Source organism: Dendrobates tinctorius, unplaced genomic scaffold (genome assembly GCF_039654945.1).
Source record: "Dendrobates tinctorius isolate UK_male_01 unplaced genomic scaffold, ASM3965494v1 ptg000027l, whole genome shotgun sequence".
Lineage (NCBI taxonomy): Eukaryota > Metazoa > Chordata > Amphibia > Anura > Dendrobatidae > Dendrobates > Dendrobates tinctorius.
In genome coordinates this window covers 4,519,806-4,542,366 of record NW_027361695.1, presented here as the reverse complement: position 1 = coordinate 4,542,366, position 22,561 = coordinate 4,519,806, and the positions used below count along the sequence as shown (strand labels likewise).

The window sequence follows — 22,561 nt, the reverse complement described above, 5'->3', positions numbered from 1 at the left end:
CCTAAGGATAAAACATCTATAGCGGTGGATTAGTTATCTGGACCGAAGAGGGACAACAACCCCGAAACAGCTGTCTGCAGATCAGTGTCTTTTTCCATTGTTTGGCTTAATGTATATTATTAAACGGGTTGGTTCCGGGCATGGGTATTCACAAACTATCCCCAAGACAGGTGATCAACAGTAGAACGGTGGGAGTCTGAACCCCGGTACCTCCAACGATAAGCAGTGTAGCGGCTGCTACCGGCCATTGCCCAAAAACTTATTTTCAAAAAAGTAGGAGCCGTGCTACTGTACCTGGCAGTGACCGCTACACTTTGAATGGAGCTGCGCTGGCGCCGAAGCAAATAGCAGCTGATCTTGGGGAAGGGGGGAGCCTACAGATAAGCCATCAATATCTCTGCCAGGACAGCCTGCATAAATGTTGGCCGAAATAATACATTTTGACTGTAACAGTCAAGTGACCAACAACTGATCACTTTGTACCCAATGTCCCAACTTGCCCAATCGATGTCTTGGACGATAATGATCACTCATCCGTCAAGCTAGTCCGCTACCATCTGATATGCAGCACCATAAGAGAGCGATGTACAGAGAAGAGAGGGGACTCCACAGCAAAGATCAAAATTAGGCGATCATTCTGGTGAGAGATTCAGCCAACCACAAACTGGTGCTTCTTTGTCCTCTCCATGTCTTCACCAGGACCCAAGAGCTGGTAACTCAATGGGACCAAGTATGGTTATCTTCCTGCAAACCAAAGGCCTCCTTACACTGCAAGATTATCGTGAACCAGCATTCCTAAGAAGGATCCCCTGACAACCAAGCGTTTTGCCCATTGCTCATGAATAGAGATGAGCGAATTTGTTCGGATTCGGTTCCGAATACGATCGGAACCGAAAATTGTTTTTGCAATATTCGTCAAACACAGCCGAGCGTCACTAGAAATTACCGAATATGTTCAGAACCGATCATCAAACATACCTTCGGCACCAATAGTGTTCGAATATGGCCTGAATATGTCAAAATCAGATTTGAGGCCAAAAATCCGAACAAATTCGCTCATCTCTACTCATGAAACGATCTTTTACGCTCATCGTTCTCGTGTCAGCGCAAACTGGACCTGAGCTGCCGAGAATATTGTCAACTTATGCACACAGAATGATCAGATCCTTCAGTGTTCATCTGAAGAGCATGAATGACTGCCACTAAGCCAACAAGTAGGAAACGAACCCCAAGGGCTCGCTCACGCCATCGTATTATCCGTCCGAGAACCTTCCGGCAAAACATCAGATTGCACTCGGATCAATGTTAGTCTATGGGGTCATGCACAGGTCTTATTTTTTCCTCGGACTGAACCTGTTAGTAGGAAATAATGTCCGAGTTTGATCAGATATTCCAATGGCACTCAGCCATGCAAGTCAATGAATATGTGGAAAACATTGGACTGCACTCGGATGACATCAGAGTACAGTCCGAATTCTGAGGACTGACACAATGGAGAAGATGGAGAAATTCTGTTCTCCATCTCCTTCTCAGCTGAAAGAAGTAAACAACACAATGATCAAACTCTGATCAGAGTTTGTTCAGAGTGTCATTTGCACATTCGACAAGATTCTCTCGAATGAGAGAATCTACGGTATGAGCCAGCATGGTCAAGTCCCAGCATGGTACATACACATTCACAAAAACAAAAAATGAACCACAATTAAAAATGATTTTCCATTTTAAATGCAAACCAGTTTCTACCTACATCGCTCTCGATTTCGTCATGGGATATTTTACCTTTGTAGTTTAATGCTTTCACCCAAACTGAAGTTACTGCTGAGATTAAATAAATACTATCAGGAGTCGCTGGTAAACCCCTGGCGGTAGGTGGAGGTACCAGCTCACTGCCATCGTGGGGACATTACTGAGATTCCTCACTCAAGAGTACTGCAGAAGAAGAACTTCTGCAGCCTGTATATGTCACTATTGTGATCCGATCACCGGAACCGATTTTCATCCATAATGAAGTCTTCCGTACAATGAGAACAAGAGCCTCTAAAGGGCCATGAGACGACGCATAAAGGGTAATAAAAAGTGCGCTGCCCAAAGCCAGTCTAACTATTCCTCAGCTGGGGATCAGATACGCCTATGATGTTGCAGGTCGGGGTCATTGCCAATCACCACTTTGGCTAATAGATGAGGGATCCTAAACGCTGATTTTTTAAAAATATTTGCATCAATGTTTTCCCAACCCCTTCAATTCTGGTCTACGAGGGACATACTTGATGCTGTGGACTGTAAAACACATTCGAAACCCCAGCATCCATTCTGTAGCATCACTGTAACCTTAGCCTCCCCCAAATCCACCGCTACCATTTACTAAGCATCACAGGCAATAAAGGGACATGAAGGATCGGTTCCTGTGGGTTTCAGCGCATTTCGACCACTCTCACCACGCGTTTTGGGATTTGCATTTTTGAGATTTGTATCCACTTTCATGCTAGATCAGATGCAAAAAAAAAAAAAAAAACAACATAACTTTCACTCAGTAGCAGGGGAAGTATCCTTCGTTTTAACAGTTGTCAGCAGGGCTACTTTTTGGTACTAAACAGTACACACTGGCTTTTTCGGGCAGCGCAAACGTCTTTGATCTATTTTTTTGCTGTGATGAATGCCTGGGCCCGGGCGCCAGAACACATAATAAAGTATAAATTTCACATTCCATTGTGATTGCATGGATGGTTCTGTTTTCTCTACCACTTTAGATCAGGGATGGGGGGGGACGTAAGGGGCACGGTACCTGGTGTTGCTGAAGATATGCAATATCGGCTGCAGCGGCGTCCAGAGAAGGTGTCTCTCCGTTGGATCGCGTTTCCCGTAATGTGCACTCTAGTAAGTGGTTACCAGAATTTCCACCATTCTGCACGGATGAATCGTTACTTTTCGTCTCAGTCCCAGATTCTTGCATCATGACTCAAAGCCCTTTATAACAAGAAGGGATGGGGGGGGGGAGAAAACATAATAAAACAGCTGTTAAAACAGTTAGTGCATTGGAAGATACGTGCTCTGCTTAAAATCAGCCCCAAAACTGTAAACATTTGTCATTTCCTTTCATACAATTTATCTTTCCTGAGCGCTTCTCGCTAACCGTTACTGTTTATTTTCTTTAACAGCTATAATTGTGGCAAATTTTCATTTCGAAATGTAGCGACTTGTTTTTGTTTATCACTTTCGCTTTTTTTCTTTAGATGCATGTTTTATAGGAACGTTAAAGCAAAGTCGTGAATTTGTACATCGCACAAAACGGGTAACGTAACGAGAGATGTGAAATCGGGAAGACTGAATTCTTTTTCCTCCAAGGAAATCTAAATAAACTAGCAGAAATTTTCCCGCAAAAAAAAAACCCCAAAATTTTTTTTATTCTATTTTGATCTTTTTTGACAATTTTCATGTTTTATCCCTTGCGTCCACGTGAATCACGTCAGGTGGTTATATCCGTTTTTGATCCGAGTCGTGGATTAAATTCGGCCATTCAAATAAAAATAAAAAACACTGCAGTCGTACAATCCACGTGTCATCCAAGTGCTGTCCAAGTTTTACAGGTTCAATGGCAGGAAAGACTTGGAATTTTTTATTTTCTTTTACTTTTTTTTTTGGGGGGGGGCAGATTTCTTGTAAAAGTGGAAATGGAGCAAAACGGGTGCAAAAAGAAAAAAAAAAATGGAAGTCTGGATAAAACCTGAAGTCCTCCGTAAACACATTAGACTGTGGTTGGACGAACCCGCCAATATCGTCAAACAATCTATAGTGTATAGGGGTCCCGGACAATTTACTGTTAGGGGAAATATCAATCCAGCATATGTCCGATTTTGGACGTATTGTCTCTTGGAGATAAGTGGTCTCCATACGGGTCTCATAGAGAATATAGGGGCGCTCGCACGGATGCATATGAAAGAGACAGCCGAGATGGAAGCCAGCTGAATGCTTAACCGAACAACGGTCATCTAGCCATTTTAAATGTGTACGTCAGGCCTGAAGTCTGATGGGTGTGTATATTTTTGCAACCACTTTTCTTAATGATCTTGTGCCACACAGAGTTTGCCTACAAGCCGCAACTATAGCGTTTGTATAGGAGCTGTAGGCACAAAATGGTGGGATTTTTTTTTTTTTTTTTTTAACTCAAGACAAAGAATTTCTAACATAATAATTATTTAAATAATAAAAATAGGACTTTTTTCCCTAGTTGATGCATTTTCGTTAAGTTCAAGTGCAAATGTAAATTTTGATGCAGTACCCTCGTCATTCTGCAGGAGTGCTGTTATATTTTTTTTTCGCATTTCCTCAAACAGGAAACACACCAAAAAAATGGACCTCCCCCAAGTTTAAAAAAAAAAAAATCTGCACTAAATCAAATAAAACCTGTTCTTGAAAGATCGGTCTCTTCTGCAGGAAGAGATAAATGTGACTAGAGTGATAGCATATACTGCGGAGCTAAATGTCATTGAGTCCGGAGGGTATTTATTTGCCCTTCCACACCTTGGATTACGATATAGGCAGAATAAACAAGTCAATGACGTTGGAGAGGCCGAGTGAGTCACTACAGAGACGTGTCTACATGTATATAAAGCTGTGTTCTGGCCTTATGTTGGGTGATGCCTTGTGCTGCGCCTCCGGCAGCTCCATCCATGGGCTGAATATCACTCCATAGAGCGCAGAAGGGCCACATATAGTTGTCAAAAAGGCAATGCAGGTTATTCACCCCCCCCCTCCATACACTGCAAAAATAATATACAATATAGAGCAACTCTAGTAAACAACCACCATACAGTGCTCAAATAATACCGGCATACAGTGACCAAAAAACAGCACCGTATATAGAGCGAGTTATGGTGACAGATGATGGACTATCTGTTGTGTCATTTTAAGTGAGTTTTCATATTAAAAGCATAGATGACAAATATATGAACACTGGGTGCCCGGCTATTGAGATTTTCACAAATTCCAGGCAGGAGGGCTGAACATCCTCTATGTTTAGAGCAGAAGTCATCACACATGCTCACTATAAACAGTGATTGGAGCAGTGGTCGCACATGCCCACTAGAAAAAGTGATTGGAGCAGTGGTCGCACATGCTCATTACAAACAATGAATGGAGCATGCTTATTATAAACAGTGAATGGAGCAGTGGTCGTGGTCGACAATGCCCACTATAAACAGTGACTAGAGTAATGGTCGCACATGCTCACTATAAACAGTGATTATAGCAGTGGTCGCACATGCTCACTATAAACAGTAAATGGAGCAGTTGTCGCACATGCTCACTATAAACAGTGAATGGAGCAGTGGTCGCATATGCTCACTATAAACAGTGAATGGCGCAGTGGTCATACATGCTTACTATAAACAGTGAATGGAGCAGAGGTCCCACATGCTCACTATAAACAGTGATTAGAGTATTGGTCGCACATGCTCACTATAAACAGTGACTAGAGTAGTGGTCGCACATGCTCATTATAAACTGTGATTGGAGCAGTGGTTGCACATGCTCACTATAAACAGTGAATGGAGCAGTGGTCGCAGCTGCTCACTATAAACAGTGAATGGAGCAGTGGTCGCACGTGCTCACTATAAACAGTGAATGGAGTAGTGGACGCACATGCTCACTATAAACAGTGATTAGAGCAGTGGTCGCACATGCTCACTATAAACAGTGACTTGAGCAGGGGTTGCACATGCTCATTGTAAACAGTGATTAGAGCAGTGGTCTCACATGCTCACTATAAACAGTGAATGGAGCAGTGGTCGCACATGCTCACTATAAACAGTGAATGGAGCAGTGGTCGCACATGCTCACTATAAGCAGTGAATGGAGCAGTGGTCGCACATACTCACTATGAACAGTGAATGGAGCAGTGGTCGCACATGCTCACTGTAAACAGTGAATGGAGTAGTGTACGCACATGCTCACTATAAACAGTGACTTGAGCAGGGGTTGCACATGCTCATTGCAAACAGTGATTAGAGCAGTGGTCTCACATGCTCACTATAAATAGTGAATGGAGCAGTGGTCGCACATGCTCACTATAAACAGTGAATGGAGCAGTGGTCGCACATGCTCACTATAAACAGTGAATGGAGCAGTGGTCGCACATGCTCACTATGAACAGTGAATGGAGCAGTGGTCACACATGCTCACTATATGTTAGGCTTCGGGTTCCTGCTGCTGCACAGCAGGAATCCCGAGCTTTGCATTCGGCGGTCTTCCATTCCCCTTCGGCTGCAGAGGAGCCTGCTAAGCAGACTCGTCGATCCCGGCGCTCTGCTCAGACCAGCTCTGTGGGCTTGATTGCTGCTGCCACCTGTGGTCCACCTATAGCAACACATGCTGGTCAGCAACGAGCCACTCCAGGGACCAAGTCCTCCTTTCGGTCCACTGAGCATACCCGTGGGACGATCTCTCATTGGAGATCGGAGGTCACATATGCTCAGGTCCTTCTCCAGCTCGGATTGGACCATCAGAAAGGTCAGGAAGGTCCCGGTAGGACGCTGCTATAAATGGTTCGCATGGCCGCTCGGCCATGCGCTAGTATAGACTGCATTATCAGACTATGAGGAGTGAGTGTCGTATGCACGTATGAATGTCTCTGGTGAATGACTCATTGGAAACCCCTACCCTTGGTACGCATGTGATGTGCAGCCTAGCCTGTTATGCGCCCAGGCTTAGGTGTAGGTAGGACAGAGTTTGAGACAGGCATCAGTGCCCACCGGTGGCTCGGCACGCCACGGTGCACGTGCTCGATAATCCATAGTCAGCGTCTATAGTGGCGTCCGCAGGTACGACGCCGCACGCTCAAAAGGTCTAGAGGGACTCTGACCCTGTGTCCTTGGGGCAGAGTTCTGTGACCGCTTTCTGTGCGCTCCGTGGCCAGGATCTGTGAGCTAAACAGGCAACGGTATTTATGTTCTGCAGTAGCGCAGCTCTGTGAGTTAACAGAGTTCGCTTCTGTTCACACTGGGTGACGTTAACCCACGTGTGACCTTTTCCCCACCACTTTATACCTCCGCCATTACTAAGCAGCAGTTTACCACCCCTGCACGGTGGACCCCGGGCTGAGAATGCACCTACTATTATTTTATTATTTGGTGCGTTCCGCCAGCCCTAACACTATAAACATTCAATGGAGTAGTGGACGCACATGATCACTATAAACGGTGACTTGAGTAAAGGTCGCACATACTCATTGTAAACAGTGATTAGAGCAGTGGTCTCTCATGCTCACTATAAAAAAATCATTGGAGCAGTTGTCGAACATGCTCACTATAAATAATGAGTGGAGCAGTGGTTGCACATGCTCACTATAATCAGTGATTGGACCATTGGTCGCCATGCTCACTATAAACAGTGAATGGAGCAGTGGTCGCACATGCTCACTATAAACAGTGAATGGAGTAGTGGTCGCACATGCTCACTATAAACAGTGAATGGAGTAGTGGTCGCACATGCTCACTATAAACAGTGACTAGAGGTACAATGAGCATGTGCGACCACTAAACAGTGATTGGAGCAGTGATCGCACATGCTCACTATAAACAGTGAATGAAGCAGTGGCCGCAAACGCACACTATAATCAGTGATTGGAGCAGTGGTCATACATGCTCACTATAAACAGTGAATGGAGCAGTGGTCGTATATGCTCACTATAAACAGTGAATGAAGCAGTGGCCGCACACGCACACTATAATCAGTGATTGGAGCAGTGGTCGTACATGCTCACTATAAACAGTGATTGGAGCAGTGGACGTACATGCTCACTATAAACAGTGAATGGGGCAGTGGTCGTATATGCTCACTATAAACAGTGAATGAAGCAGTGGCCGCACACGCACACTATAATCAGTGATTGGAGCAGTGGTCGTACATGCTCACTATAAACAGTGATTGGAGCAGTGGACGTACATGCTCACTATAAACAGTGAATGGAGCAGTGGTCGCACATGCTCACTATAAACAGTGATTGGAGCAGTGGTCGTACATGCTCACTATAAACAGTGAATGGAGCAGTGGTCGTACATGCTCACTATGAACAGTGAATGAAGCAGTGGTCGTATATGCTCACTATAAACAGTGAATGAAGCAGTGGTCGTACATGCTCACTATAAACAGTGATTGGAGCAGTGGACGTACATGCTCACTATAAACAGTGAATGGAGCAGTGGTCGCACATGCTCACTATAAACAGTGATTGGAGCAGTGGTCGTACATGCTCACTATAAACAGTGAATGGAGCAGTGGTCGTACATGCTCACTATGAACAGTGAATGGAGCAGTGGTCGTATATGCTCACTATAAACAGTGAATGAAGCAGTGGTCGCACACGCACACTATAATCAGTGATTGGAGCAGTGGTCGTACATGCTCACTATAAACAGTGATTGGAGCAGTGGTCGTACATGCTCACTATAAACAGTGAATGAAGCAGTGGCCGCACACTATAATCAGTGATTGGAGCAGTGGTCGTACATGCTCACTATAAACAGTGATTGGAGCAGTGGTCGTACATGCTCACTATAAACAGTGAATGGAGCAGTGGTCGCACATGCTCACTATAAACAGTGAATGGAGTAGTGGTCGCACATGCTCACTATAAACAGTGACTAGAGTACAATGAGCATGTGCGACCACTAAACAGTGATTAGAGCAGTGATCGCACATGCTCACTATAAACAGTGAATGAAGCAGTGGCCGCACACGCACACTATAATCAGTGATTGGAGCAGTGGTCGCACATGCTCACTATAATCAGTGATTGGAGCAGTGGTCGTACATGCTCACTATAAACAGTGAATGGAGCAGTGGTCGCACATGCTCACTAAAAACAGTGAATGGAGCAGTGGTCGCACATGCTCACTATAAACAGTGAATGGAGCAGTGGTCGCACATGCTCACTTATACTCCTTTTACCTATAGGGAGGTTCCAACAGTAGAACCTTTAGGGATCAAAAATGTATCACCGATAATGAGACTAGTTCATATATGTCATCTATGGAAGAGCAGTTTTAAGAAGTAGTTTAATTAACATTTTATGGAGCATACGCTTGAGTTTCGATGTCTCTTTTAAAGGGGTTCTCTATATTTCTCACATTGAAATATTTGGGAACCGTGAATTAATAGAACAGATCTCATAATCAGGATCTTTATCTGTAGCCATTAATGCCAACAAAGAGCATCTCATGTTCTGGAGGACCAAGAATGTCCTTACTTTACAGGCAGGCTACTGATTCCAACAGGAAGCCTGTCATGCTTTGTTTGGCCAGTGGTGATGCTGTAGGGAAATTGAGCAGTCTGACAGGATCCCTTACGATTATAACTGATCGTGGAGAACAACTTTTACAATTGTGTGGTTTCTGCTGCGTTTCCGCAGCGGTTTTGCCCCTGCGGAAACGCAGCAGTTCCGCTGACCAAGTACAGTACAATGAAACCCTATGGGGTTTCAAAAACGCTGTGCTGACGGTGCGTTTTTTTCTGCGCGGTTTTGCTGCGGTTTACAAACCGCAGCATGTCAATTGTTTGTGCGGTTTCCGCAGCGGTTTCATACCTCTACCATAGTAGAGGTGTGAAACCGCAGGGCAAAATCGCAGACCAAACCGCAGGAAAACCGCAGGTCACTTTACCTGCGGTTTTACCTGCGTTTCCGCGCGGAAAAAACCGCAGCGGAATCCGCAACGTGTGCACATAGCCTAAGAAACCTTCTAATTAAAACAAATTGTCCAAAGTGGAGAAAGCTTTGTATCCACTCAGCTTTTCCAAGGAGCCACCCATTTTTTTTCTCAGCCCTTAAGCTACACAGTGTTAAGACATTGGCCATTGCAAATGGAAAGGGAATAAAACACCTCTATAAATTTCTGCATCTTCAGATACAAATACTTCATCCGTGTAATCAGAAGTTTTCGGATGAATTTTAGGATAGTTTCTAGTTTGTTTGTTTTTATAATTCAGGGGTAAAATGAGTCACCTATGAAGTATCTTATCCAAAAAGAATGAAGTCACTGTTTATTTCACGAATTTAAGACATGTAGATAAGCCAAGATCTTTTATTTATTTTATTTTATTTTTTTTTTTTAAAGGTGTTTTTTTGCCCATAGGCGGAACGTTTTCTGGGAAAGCTTAAAAAGGTATTCCCATCTCCAAGATCCTATCTCAATATTTAGTAGGTGTAATAATAATAATAATAATAATAATAATAATAATAATAATAATAATAATAGCAAATGCCTCCAATTAAAAAAGTAGCATAGTTCTTCTGATTTGCTATGTCACTTACCCCATGTGCAGGCCATTGCAGTAGCTTAGGTATCCATGGTTACGACTAGTAACAATTAACTGTCACTATGAGTGGTGGTATACATGGATATCTAAGCTACTGTCATGCCCTGCAGATGGGGTAAGTGACGTAGCTAATCAGAAGAACTGTACTGCCTTTCCAATGGAAGTAAGGGGGAGAAAAAGTAATGTCTCCTTTCTGTCTTAACAACCCTGATCTAGGTAGAAGCTCCTTGTCTCTCTCACCTTTTGAACCACCATGTCTGCACGACTTTGATGTGTGATGTACCATCTAGGATAATTATAGCTAGGAGATTTATGATAAATACTCGATGTGCTCAGCACTCACATCTTCAACATTAAAAGCAAACAGAGGTGTGAACAAGGAGCAAAAGAAAAAAAAATCCACATAGGTGGTTTATTCTATAAGTTTATATCCATTAGTATCGACTTTTTATGATGTAAGGGTCCCTCAAACACATGCGGTCCCATTGTTCAGACCTTAAGAATTATGCATAAAGTGTTTGATTTCCCTACAGCTCCCCCGCAGATCAAATAAAGTATTACACTAGATCTGAGCAAAAAGAAATAAGAGCAAAAACTAGTTGAATAGAAACGATGTCTAGAGCTAGAGCTACAGCACGGTAACACGGGGAAAGATTGTGTCCAATGTGGCATTGTAGGTGTCCAGCAAAATAGCTCAACTTTGCTCACCCTTACTGGGTCCAGCGCTGAGTCTCCACCACTACTCCTGTGTAAGAAAGGTTGAGCTTGATGGATCTTTTTTTCAACCTATTTAACTATTATTGCTTGCAGCTCTAATGTCAAGTCGATAGTGCTCCAACCAATCATCAGTGAGCTCAGCCAAGCTGTTGACTCGGGCAGAGCCGCTGAGCTCTCTGATTGACTGCAGCGCTGGTGACTTGGCTCCAGACAATAATAGACACTAGATAACAACATGACTCCTCCTCAGGAAGTTAATACACGAAACGTGCGTTGGGGCAGAGGGAGCACCTGCACTACAGCTCTATTGCCGATGTAAGTGTTTTTCTTTTAATTACTTTTGCATTTACTCTATATGCACGCTTTATAGCAGTATTTACATTCCTTGCACCTTTTGCTGACAAGTGGTTCAAGTCCACTCAGTAGTAAAAGAAACATATAACGTTTATTCTCGGTACTATTGAGCTGCAGTATTGACAGGGCCCCCTATCTATTATACTTGATATTGCAGCCTACTGTTTTCAATCATGTCTTCAATTATTTTTTAAATGTGTATTTGATAAAGTGTAATTTTTATTGCACATATACTCTTTTCCTCTTTTTTTTAATATATCCTAATAATAGACACTAGGAGCAACGGAAAAGAGTCAGTGTCGGACCTGGGAAGGGTGAGTAAAGCGCTGTTTGCTTACTCAGTGCAGTTGATGGATGGATTTTCTGGAATCAGAAAACGCCTTTAAATTAATAATAATTACTAAATTAATTAATTAATTATTGCATTATAATAAAAAAAATTTATACAATCATCATTTTTGGTGCAAATGATTGGTGCACACAGGATTGCAAATAGTAGCGAGATAAGTCTGATTTTTTTTGCACCATATATTATGCCCTGTACCTAATTTGCACCAATTTCTCCCAGCCCTAAATCCATTCCGGGAAGATTGATCTATCCAAGTGGAGGTTTACAGATTAATAACTTCATAAAACACACTAATTGCACGCGGGGTTTCATGTTTTTATTTATTTATATATTTATTTGAAGTCTTGTCCCTTTAAATACGGTCACGTCGCGCAAAACTAATAAAAAAAACCTTATTAACTGGGAACGACACTAGGTATTTGACCACAGTATTTTTCAGTGGCAAATCAATTTCACACACATGAATCTGTGCTAATCTCACACTGTTAGGCTGATAACTGGAAATTATATTCCATACCCAGAGCTGTATCAAAACATATAACCTACACCATGTTCCATAATTATTTCTGAATAATTTAACACAAGACTAAGCTGTATCAAAGCCTACAAGGAAAGCTTCGCAGTGGATCAAATCTTTGCTTTTCACAGAAGCCATGTCAACAGAAGGCGAGGAGCGTAATCGTGGACGTGAAAACATCCCAAAGACATGCCTACGAGCAAAGAATTCTCAAAGCGATCCTTCCCGGAATTCTCAGTACACACCGCGTGAGCGAGCGCGCGGACACAGGGATTCATCCCGGATTTGCTCCATTTATGGGACGAATCATGAAGGATCAGAGCGATATCATCAGAAACGGATGTAGCAGAGCTGGATTTGTGATTTAGAGGGAAGCGATCCCGATGGGAGTGTGTTGCATCCTGTGATAGAGCAGGAGGAGATGAGCAGATCGATATATAATTTTATGGGAAAATATTAAGAGGAACTTGTATTTTATACATTTAAATACTTAAGAGTCCAGTGGGTGGTCCTGGCAGTTAGGAACACCCACTGGACTCCTCAGTATTTTAATGCACGAAATACAAGTTACTTTTCCATAAAACTATGTATCGATCTTCTCAGCTGCTCATGTTCAAAGTGACTGGTTCTCTTTAAGGAGCAGTTAGGCGGGCATTCACTTCACGCCTGTGCCATGCTAAGAAGAAAGAGTAGGAGCTTAATTTTGCACCCCCACAAGATATTAGTGTCTGAAAGGAACCGCCTCTGTGGCTCCCCTACTGCTGCTATGGATATGAGGCCTTACCCCTAGGATATGCAGTGCACGAGATCCCTCAATGAAACACAATTCTAGAAGTTTCTATTGAGACCCTTTAATTCTGGACTGAAGGATTCCAACTGTATTAAAGGGATTGTACTCAATCAGTTTTTTTCCCTAAATTAAACTAGTGACCTTAATTCAGAAGAAAAACCTGATGGAGTGCTCAACCACTATTTCATATATATTAGATATATTAGTACACTTAAAGGGAATCTGTTAGGATGGTTCTACTACTAATTCTAGTGGCACGGCTGTATAGGTTTTAGTATAACAATAAAAATGACACCTCTTCTGTAGAAATCTGATGCGCTGGGGCTGAGAAATCAAGCTTTGAAGGCACATGCAAATTAGCCAGGAAGTGCACTGGGGGCGGGCCTATAAATTGAGTGCACTTCCAGTTTACATGCAACTTCAAAGCTCAATTTCTCTGCGCTGGAACATCGGATTCCTACAAGACAGGTATCATTTTTATTGTTGTATGAGGTCCTATACTGTCATAAAACTACCGTAGTTTCAGTAAAGAATAGGTTCCCTTTAACGTGGCTGGGCTGCAATCCCAGATCTGGACTGTTGAAAAAGAGTGGCGCCATTTCTAAAAAAAAAAAAAAAAAAATTGAAACAGTCTCTGTTAGGTGTCTACATTGGAGGCATCTTAAGATGTATAACTCCGAAGGAAGTTATTGATATGCGTGGTCAGCACGGTGGCTTGGTGGTTAGCAGTGCAGCCTTACAGCATTGGGGTCCTGGGTTCAAATCCCACCAAGGACTAATTTATATGTTCTCCCCATGTTTGTGTGGGTTTCCTCTGGGTTCTCTAGTTTCCACCCACACTCCAAAGACATACTGATAAGGAAATTAGATTGTGAGCCCCAATGGGGACAGAGATTCTAGTGTCTGTAAAGCGCTGTGGAATTAATGGCGCTATGTCTGTGAGTAAAATAAATAATATAAGGAAGATTTAGTGGCATATACCAGCCGAAAGGATGCCAGAAGGACACTAGTTCTCCTTCCTTGGAGAGATCGGCGGTCTACGGATACCTTGAAACTTTCATCCAAGATTTTTTTTTTCCTTGCAATAGTATTTTAAAGCAATCATACAATTAATCCCGAAATGTGAAATAATGGGAACAGAAGTGGAAAAAAAAAAAAGTTAAAAATACTTTGACAGTTAAAGAATGATGCGCCGATTCCTAAGAAATGTGAAAATAAGCAGCTTCCTTAGAAAAACACAAGGAGGAAAAAAAAAAAAAAATAAGGAAAAAAACAAAAGTGTCGACACACAGCTGTACAGGGAAAATGAAATGTACGATGGGATTTGTTTAGTTCCCATTACCCTATAGTGAATTTTCATAATCATTACGGGAAGGCGTACAAGGCAGTTCAAGAAGTAATCAAGAGAGGAAGCCTCGGGGCGGCCGTAATGTATGCAAAGCTGGTGACCCGCAGAAAATGAGAGGTAGGATTCAATGACTGCGGAGGGCGGCCGGCATCCTACAGACCCGGCCTGATGAGGGACTACTAAAATTAACACCCAATTAATTTCTGAATTGACAAACAAATGAAAGTCATAAATCTACTTTCTCATTAATTTTCCTTTTGGTATAATTTAAAGCAGCAGCACAAGGGGAAAAAAAAAGCGAGCATTATCCATCATAAACATCAGAAAGATAGCATTATACCGCCATAAATTATGCATATTACCTGTTGTTAAGGGGGTGATTAATGCACTATCAGCTTTGTTTTACAGTATGGATCGTCTAGATCTGAACCCAAAATCTGAAATGTCATTTAGCGCGGTGGAATTAATGAGTTCATCGAGGCTTACGGCTTAACGACGTTATCTGTTGGGGTGGAAAATTTGGGATCCTTAGGGCAAAGTGCAGGGCTGGAGATGCCATGGGGAACATGGAGTTAATAGACATGTATGTATGTTACGTACAGGGCTGGTTTATGTGTATACATCCAGGGAAGTTCCCATTTTTTCATGGTGTCTCCTATGTGTCTACATCATCCGCCATAAGCTCCTGGTTCCTCCCTTCACCTTTACAGCCTTAGGCTCCGCACAGGAGCAGCCCAGCACATCAGTACATCATGCCTGCTACCCCAGACCACACCCAGCACAACACCCAGATATGCTCCAGTAATGGGCACTGTGGGGGCTTCATAATGTTTATGAGGCACTGTGGGGAATCAATGTGTACAGTACACTGTGGGAACATCTTAAAAGTCTATGGGACACTGTGGGGGCATCATACTGTCTATGGGGGACTGTGAGGGCAACATAATGTACACGGGTCAGTGTGGGGGGGTCATACTATATGGGGTACTGTGAGGCATCATATTGTGTATTGTACACTGTGGGGGCATCATACTGTCTATGGGGCACTGTGGGGGGCATCATACTGTCTATGGGGCACTGTGGGGGGCATCATACTGTCTATGGGGCACTGTGGGGGCATCATACTGTCTATGGGGCACTGTGGGGGCATCATACTGTCTATGGGGCACCAAAATGTGTATTGGGCACTGTGAGGGCACTATACTGTGTATTGATCACTTTGGGGTAATCATATTCTTTATTGAGCACTATTTGGGCATCAGTGTAAGGGGGACAATCTTTGGAAAATCATACTGCACTGTGGGGGCATCATATTGTGTATTGTACACTATAGGGGCATGATGCGCCATCATTGAGGGGGGAAAGGTGTCAGACTGTGCAGGTACACTAAGGGGCTTCACTAGGGCCACTATTTTTGTGTGGGCGCATAAATGTCCAATATGTGTCGTCCTTTCCTGCTCTTCAAAATTGGGGGGGCTTTGCCTTCCTAAGGCTACTTTCACACATCAGGTTTTAGGCGTCAGGCGCGATCCGGCGTCGTGCCGGAATGCCGGATCCGGCAAATGTTTTGTAAAACCTGATGTGCCGGATCCGGTTTTCTGCCGGATCCGTCTTGTTCTTGACAGACAAAACCGGATCCGTCTCATCCGGTTCATCCGTTTTTCTATCCGTTTTTCGACGGATTACGCCGGATCTGGTTTTTAAAATTGACCCTTGTGGCCTTCCGAACGGGATTGGCTACTGGAAAACTATATATAGCATGTTCCTACAGCCCTTCTTTGACAGGTTGTAGAGGAGAAAGTGCAGGTTGGAGAGAAGAGCAAGTTACTGGCGAAGATGGATGTTGTCATTGGAAATATTACCACTAGAAGTTCTGTGACGGTTTCAGTAATGAGGGACAATTTTGCACTATACTTTATGTCACCTCAAGGCAGAGTACACTGGCAGGATGACAGAGTGTGGAAGATTTGTGCCCTACCAAACTTGTGTACCTTCTGGACCAACAGTATATACCTTTGCCAACCAAAGTTGGCTATCTTGTCATGGTCTTACTATTTTTACCTTTAGGCCACAGGTGTGTACCTGGTTGTGTTTTATGCAAAGTATTTCACCTTTTAACAAAAGTTGTGTTCATTGTTAGGAAATCACCAACAATAAACACAACTTTTCAGGTGAAATACTTTGCTTCAAACACAACCAGGAACACAACTGTGGCAAAAAGCTAAAATTTACCCACAGTTATATTCCTGGTTTTGAATACCTTTTTACCTTTTAAATACCCTGTATTTAACCTTTTTTTTAAACATATTTTGCCGCAAAAAGAAATGACAGACAACCAGTGTAAACAATAATTTAACTTTTATTTAAAATATTGTTTTTTGTGTAAACTGTTTTTAAAGTTAAAAAAACTTTTTTAATAAAGGTTTGAAACCAACCAAATGGGCATTTTTATTACAAAAAAAACATTATAACTCGGTGTAGTGTGGGGTGGAAATACTGCTGGAGGGGCTGCGGGACACTTCGACAATGGGAGTGTGGAGAGAGGACTGGGATCGTGGTGGGGAAGGAACAGTTAGAGGTGATGGTGTGGAAAAAGATACAGAATGGGTGGACATGTGGGAGGCAGAAGAGGTGGTGGGCGGTGGAGTGGAGGGTTGGGCAGGGACTGTAGGAGCAGATGATGTTGATGGAAAGTTGTATGGGGAAGGAGTTTGGTACGGGGAAGGAGTTTGGTACGGGGAAGGAGTTTGGTACGGGGCAGGTTGCTGGAAGTGGGGAGATGTCTGGTACTGGGGAGGTTGCTGGTACTGGTGAGGTTGCTGGTATGTAATAGGAGGGGGAGGATGGAAAGTGGCTGGAGGGGGTGCAGATGTAATAGGAGGGGGAGGATGGAAAGTGGCTGGAGGGGGTGCAGATGTAATAGGAGGGGGAGGATGGAAAGTGGCTGGAGGGGGTGCAGGTGGAGAAACTACAGTGGTGGGAGGTGGAGGTTGGGAGGTAACCTGCTGTAGAGCACCGTGGCACGAATGCATTACATGCATCTGCTGGGTAGGAGATAGTGTTGCCATGCGCTCCACAACAGACCTGAAAAAGGTGTGGTTTGGCGAAGATCTTGCTTCTGAATGCATGGTTTTCAGAAGTGTCTTCACCTCCAGAATGCTGGAGTTGATCTGCTGAAAGCCTGCGGAGATTTGCTCTGACAAGACTTTTAGACAGTTCTGGAAAGATGCATTCAGATGCAAGAACTCTGGCGCATAACTCTTTTCCTGACCCCTCTGCCGCTGCCGCCCAGTACCCACAGGTGTACTAGAGGTGGCAGGGGCAGAAGGGTGGGGTAAAGGGAAAGCGATCTCCTCACCAGCAGCTTCATGTAATGTAGGCGGCCACGATGCTCCTGTGCTGGTGGATGGGACAGATGGGTTGAATGTGTGGGAAGGCTGGGAAGGTGCAGATGTACCGGGGCGGTCGAAGTGTCCCTCGGTGCCGGTCTCCTCAGGGATCGCCTCAGAAGGGTCCAATCGTGCAGGCTCCCGAGTGCTGCTCACCGTGCTGTGGAATAAAGAGAAAAAAAAACAATTAAAATACTGACATGGTATGGCCCTGGCTGAAAAAAAAAAGTTACATCTAACATTTTTTTTCACATGTGGTGTGTAATATTTACCTTCTGGTGACCATTGTTTCCCGGAGGAACGACAGGGCTTGTGCGTACTTGTACTTGCTCCTGCGTCCTCCAGATCCACTCGGGGCCCGCATCTCTTTATTGAACTCCTTCTTGAAACGATCCCTCACAGACCGCCACCGATTCACAATTCTGTTCCCTGAAACGAGAAAGGAGTGGTTAGTATACAACATCAGTGTTTCACAAACTCCAGTCCTCATGGTCCCCAGGGGTCATGTTTTCAGGATTTCCATAGTAAATAGAAATCCTGAACACATGATCCGTGGGGACCACGAGGACTGGAGTTCGGGAAACACTGGTTTACATCAAGCAACCGGTACTGTATATACTTACGCTCTTTAATCTGGGCCCGAACATCGAGGTCCTCCCAGCGGCCCACAAGGAGCGAACAGATTTCCTCCCAGAGTCGTCGGGTAACGATAAGGTCAGCGTGGCGGCGGTCAGCCATATTCCAGAGCGGCTCCCTTTCTCTGACGAGATCGATGAGGTGGTCCACATCGAGTCCTCCATCCTCACCGTCAGAGTCGGGAGCACGCTGTGAAGGCTGTTAAAGAAAAAGACAAAAATAACATAATTAGCCTCCACAAAAGAAATGAAATAAAAAGTGCAAAAAAACAAAGCAAAAATATTTATACTTACACGCTGGTGACCGCCGCGTTGCTGTCGCCGACGACCCTGGGAGGCACTGCGAGGACCTCTTGGCCGAGCACCAGATTGGGAAGACTAGAGAAGAAAACAAAAAATGTTATGTCTTTGGATGTAGGCATTTGTTTGCTGTGTGTGGTCTGCAGAACATTGTTTTCTATGTGTTGTGTGTAGTGTGATGTTGTGTTTGATGCAAAAAACTTACCAATTGTGAGCCCACTCCAAGTGTCTGTCCACCCCTTCCTTCTTCTTCTGGGAGCTCCTCTTCATCTTGTGAATCCTGTTTTGAAATAAAAGGCAATGAATAGACATATATTACAGAGATGATGGATTTTGGAAATAAAAACTTACCGTCAAACGCTGACGATGCGAGGGAGGGCTCCCAGAAGATGATGTGCTGTCTTCCTGGTGGCCACACTCCATGCCTGTGGGTGGTGTTCCAGCTGCTGCCATTGCTGCTGCTGCTGCTGCATCTATTGGGCGGCTGTTGAATAAAGAGAAACAAAGGGCCAATGAATATCTTGATATTCAATAGCCCTAGTTTGGAGGAATGAGGGATTTGATAATTACCGTCTCTCATCTGCTGCTGGCCTCCCCTCCTCAGCATGTTCCATTTGCTGCTCCATTTGGGGTGGTGGTGGTGCTGATGGTGCTGCAGTGGTCTCCTGCCTTCTCCTGCTGCGCTTGGTTGCTTTCTTGGGTGGCATGTTGGGTGTGGCTGTGGGTCCCACTGTCTTGCTTTTATATATGTCTTGTGGGCAGAGCTAATGAGCATGCTCAGACCAAAAAAAAACGGATCCGGCGCATTGCGGCGCTCATAGGCTTTCATTGTGTGAAAAAGCCGGACGCGCCGGATCCGGCGTGTCCGGCTTTTTCGCTGGAGACAAAAAACGTTACAGTAGCCGTTTTTTCCAGACGCCGGATCGCGACACATTGCCGGATCCGGCGAAAACCGGATGAAACGCATGGCCATCCGGCGCAAATGCAAGTCAATGGGGGGGAAACCGGATCCGGCATTGCATTTCGCCGGATCCGGTTTATGTCAAAAGCGCCGGATCGCGCCTGACGGCGAAAACCTGATGTGTGAAAGAGGCCTTACTCGTCTGAGTGAGGACAATATTTTTTTTTATTATTATACATTTTCATTTTTAGTAAACACGGCAGATATTCATCATCACAGCTCCCGCTGAACCATCTGAACGCACGCACATCGCCATACCAAAGCTGTGGGCAGGGGATGAGCCAGTGGAGAGGTTTGGAAGCAGGGGGTTTACTGCTGAACACTAGGGTCGGTGAGGCGGAAACAGCAGGATTTTGCAAGAAAGTTTTATATTGACTGAATAAGTAAAAGAAACGTAAAAATAAATAAATAAATTGTAAAAACTTTCTAGGCGTGGACGTTACAGTCAGAGCTGCAATGCAGAATTCTCATGCCAATCTTTCAGCAAATGTCAGGTGTATCCCTATTAGATGGGCCAGGGATCACACATGGGACCCCAGAATACTCATGTACAGAAATACTCTCATAGATCTTTCACTTTATCCTTGTTAGAAATGTGCAGATTTGCAGAACAAAACCACCCAAAGTCCCCGTGCCCACCCTTCCTTCCATTGTCTCATCTGTCCTTAGTCCTGCAATTCAATTGTTTGATACCATGTAAGTGTCCGTTGGCTGCAAATGTTCAATACTAAGGAAAATGAGGTCTTAATCAGCAGAATGGAAAAAGCGTGTGGAGCGCAGAAGTGATGGGGTGGGCAGAGGTCAGGGAACATCAGGAGCCATACTGTAGGGGTCATCATAACCTGGACAGGACTGGTTTTTCACTAAGAAAAGACAAGAGGAGAATAGTCTGAAAAGTTACGTTGGGTCAAAAAGTTTTTCAAAACTTTTTAAAAAACTTTTTATAGTATTTTTTAACTAGACAAAGTTTATAGTAGTTTTATATTTCCTTGTTTCTCCTCAATGCAGAGGGCAAAACATGTATCAAAAACATTACAATCTTCATCGGTGATATGGATTGATGTAATTTGGGAGTAATATGGAACGCAAAAATGCACTTACTGGGGTTTTTACTAAGGATGTAGGTGGTCCGACTGCCAGGGTATTGAGAAACCAGAATTTTGCTACATCGTCCTCCTTTTCCTGCCACCCCATCAATCAGCGAGGGTCCAAAAATGTTGGTAAATATAGGACTTTCCAAGTCTAGGCACTAATGTCGTCACATGCTACAATGTATCACGGATTTCCATCACAACTGGGGAAAGGCTACATATTCTCTATCCTTGTATCAATGGCAGATTTTAGAAGTGGATGAGATTTTACAAACGTCATTTTAATAAAGATTGATCTATAGTGGAGGCATTAAAATCTGCTTCAAGTCAATCTGTTGTGCAGAATTCAATGCAGCAATGTGAAATCCACAAAAAATCTGGATAGATTTTTCCGCAGCAAAATTTGACTTATATTTACATACAATTTTATGCAGAATTTTCTATGACTTTCCCATTCAAATAAATGGAAAGTGTGTAAATCCATGAGCAACAAAACCCCATTCTGAGAAATAGAAATGAACAAATGTGTGTGTACATAACCACAATGAGATCACAAAAAAGGATCTGCTTCAGATTCCAACAATATCAAAAGGAAGGTTTAAAAAAAAGTGTAAAAAAATCACTAACCCCCCACACAAGGGATAAATATTGAGTTCAATCGACAGCGCGAGCGAGTCCTCTCCGGAGCAAACCGAAGGCCCACGACGGGAAACACAACGATTCAGATGCTGGGGTCTGTTTTTCCCCCCGTTTGTGTTTACTAAACAATAGAGGAACACACGGAGGTTTTGTGTAACAGGTGCTGACAGAACGCGGATTGTATCAGCACTGTAAATAATAAACACGCTGGATAATTACACACAGAACAATAAAAACACAGCGCTCCAAAGACGCACCACCTGAGACCACCACTGCCCTGATACATATTCTGGGAGGTATATCTGCCCTGGGTGCCGGCCATGGTGGAGTGGATCGGGGTGCGTGGAGCGGGTTGGGTGTGTGGGGTGGGTTGGGGTGTGTGGGGCGGGTTGGGGTATGTGGAGGGGTGGCGGTGTGTGGAGTAGGACGGGGTGTGGGGAAGGGGTGGTAGTGTGTGGAGCGGGTTGGGGTTTGTGCAGCTGATCAGGGTGTGTGGAAAGGGTACGAGTGTGTGGAGCAGGTCAAGTTGTGTGGAGTGGGTTGGGGTGTGTGGAGCGGGTTGAGGTGTGGGGAGCGGGTAAGGGTGCGTGAAGCGGGTCAGTGTGTGTGGAGTGGGTTGGGGTGTGTAGAGCAGGCTGGGGTGTGTGGAGTGGGTCAGGGTGTGGAGCGGGTCAAGGTGTATGGAGCACAACTTGTTTGTGGAGTGGGCCAAGATGTGTGGAGCGGGTTGATGTGTGTGGAGCCGGTCGGGGTGTGTGGAGCAAGTAGAGTTGTGTGGAGGGGGTGGCAGCATGTATAGCGGGAAGGGGTGTGTGGAGCAGACTGGGGTGTGTAGAGCAGGTAGGGGTGTGAGTAGTGGGTCAGGGTATGTGGAGCAGACTGGGGTGTGTGGAGCGGGTAGGAGTGTGTGGAGCAGGTCGGGGTGTGTGGAGCAGACTGGGGTGTGCGGAGCAGATAGGGGTGTGTTGAGCGGGTTGAGGTGTATGGAGCGGGCCTTTTTTGTTGTTGTTTTTGAGTGGGCCAAGGTGTGTGGAGCAGGTTGAGGTGTGTGGAACACGAGTAGGGTTGTGTGGAGCAGGTGGCAGCATGTATAGTGGGTAGGGGTGTGCGGAGCGGTTCGGGGTGTGTGGAGCGGGTCAGCATATGTGGAACAAGCTAAGAAG

General features: G+C 44.3%; 1 protein-coding gene across 11 annotated transcripts in view; it reads right to left on the bottom strand.

Moving 5' to 3' along the window:
• Positions 1 to 22,561, bottom strand: part of FOXP1 (forkhead box P1) — a 794,287-nt gene that overhangs the window by 308,220 nt on the left and 463,506 nt on the right. For all 11 annotated transcript variants that reach the window (XM_073569710.1, XM_073569708.1, XM_073569704.1 and 8 more), the window contains one exon: positions 2,783 to 2,964. In XM_073569710.1, coding sequence (XP_073425811.1) covers positions 2,783 to 2,953 — 171 coding nt within the window. In that variant the 5' untranslated portion in view covers positions 2,954 to 2,964. The remainder of the gene's footprint in view (positions 1 to 2,782; positions 2,965 to 22,561) is intronic.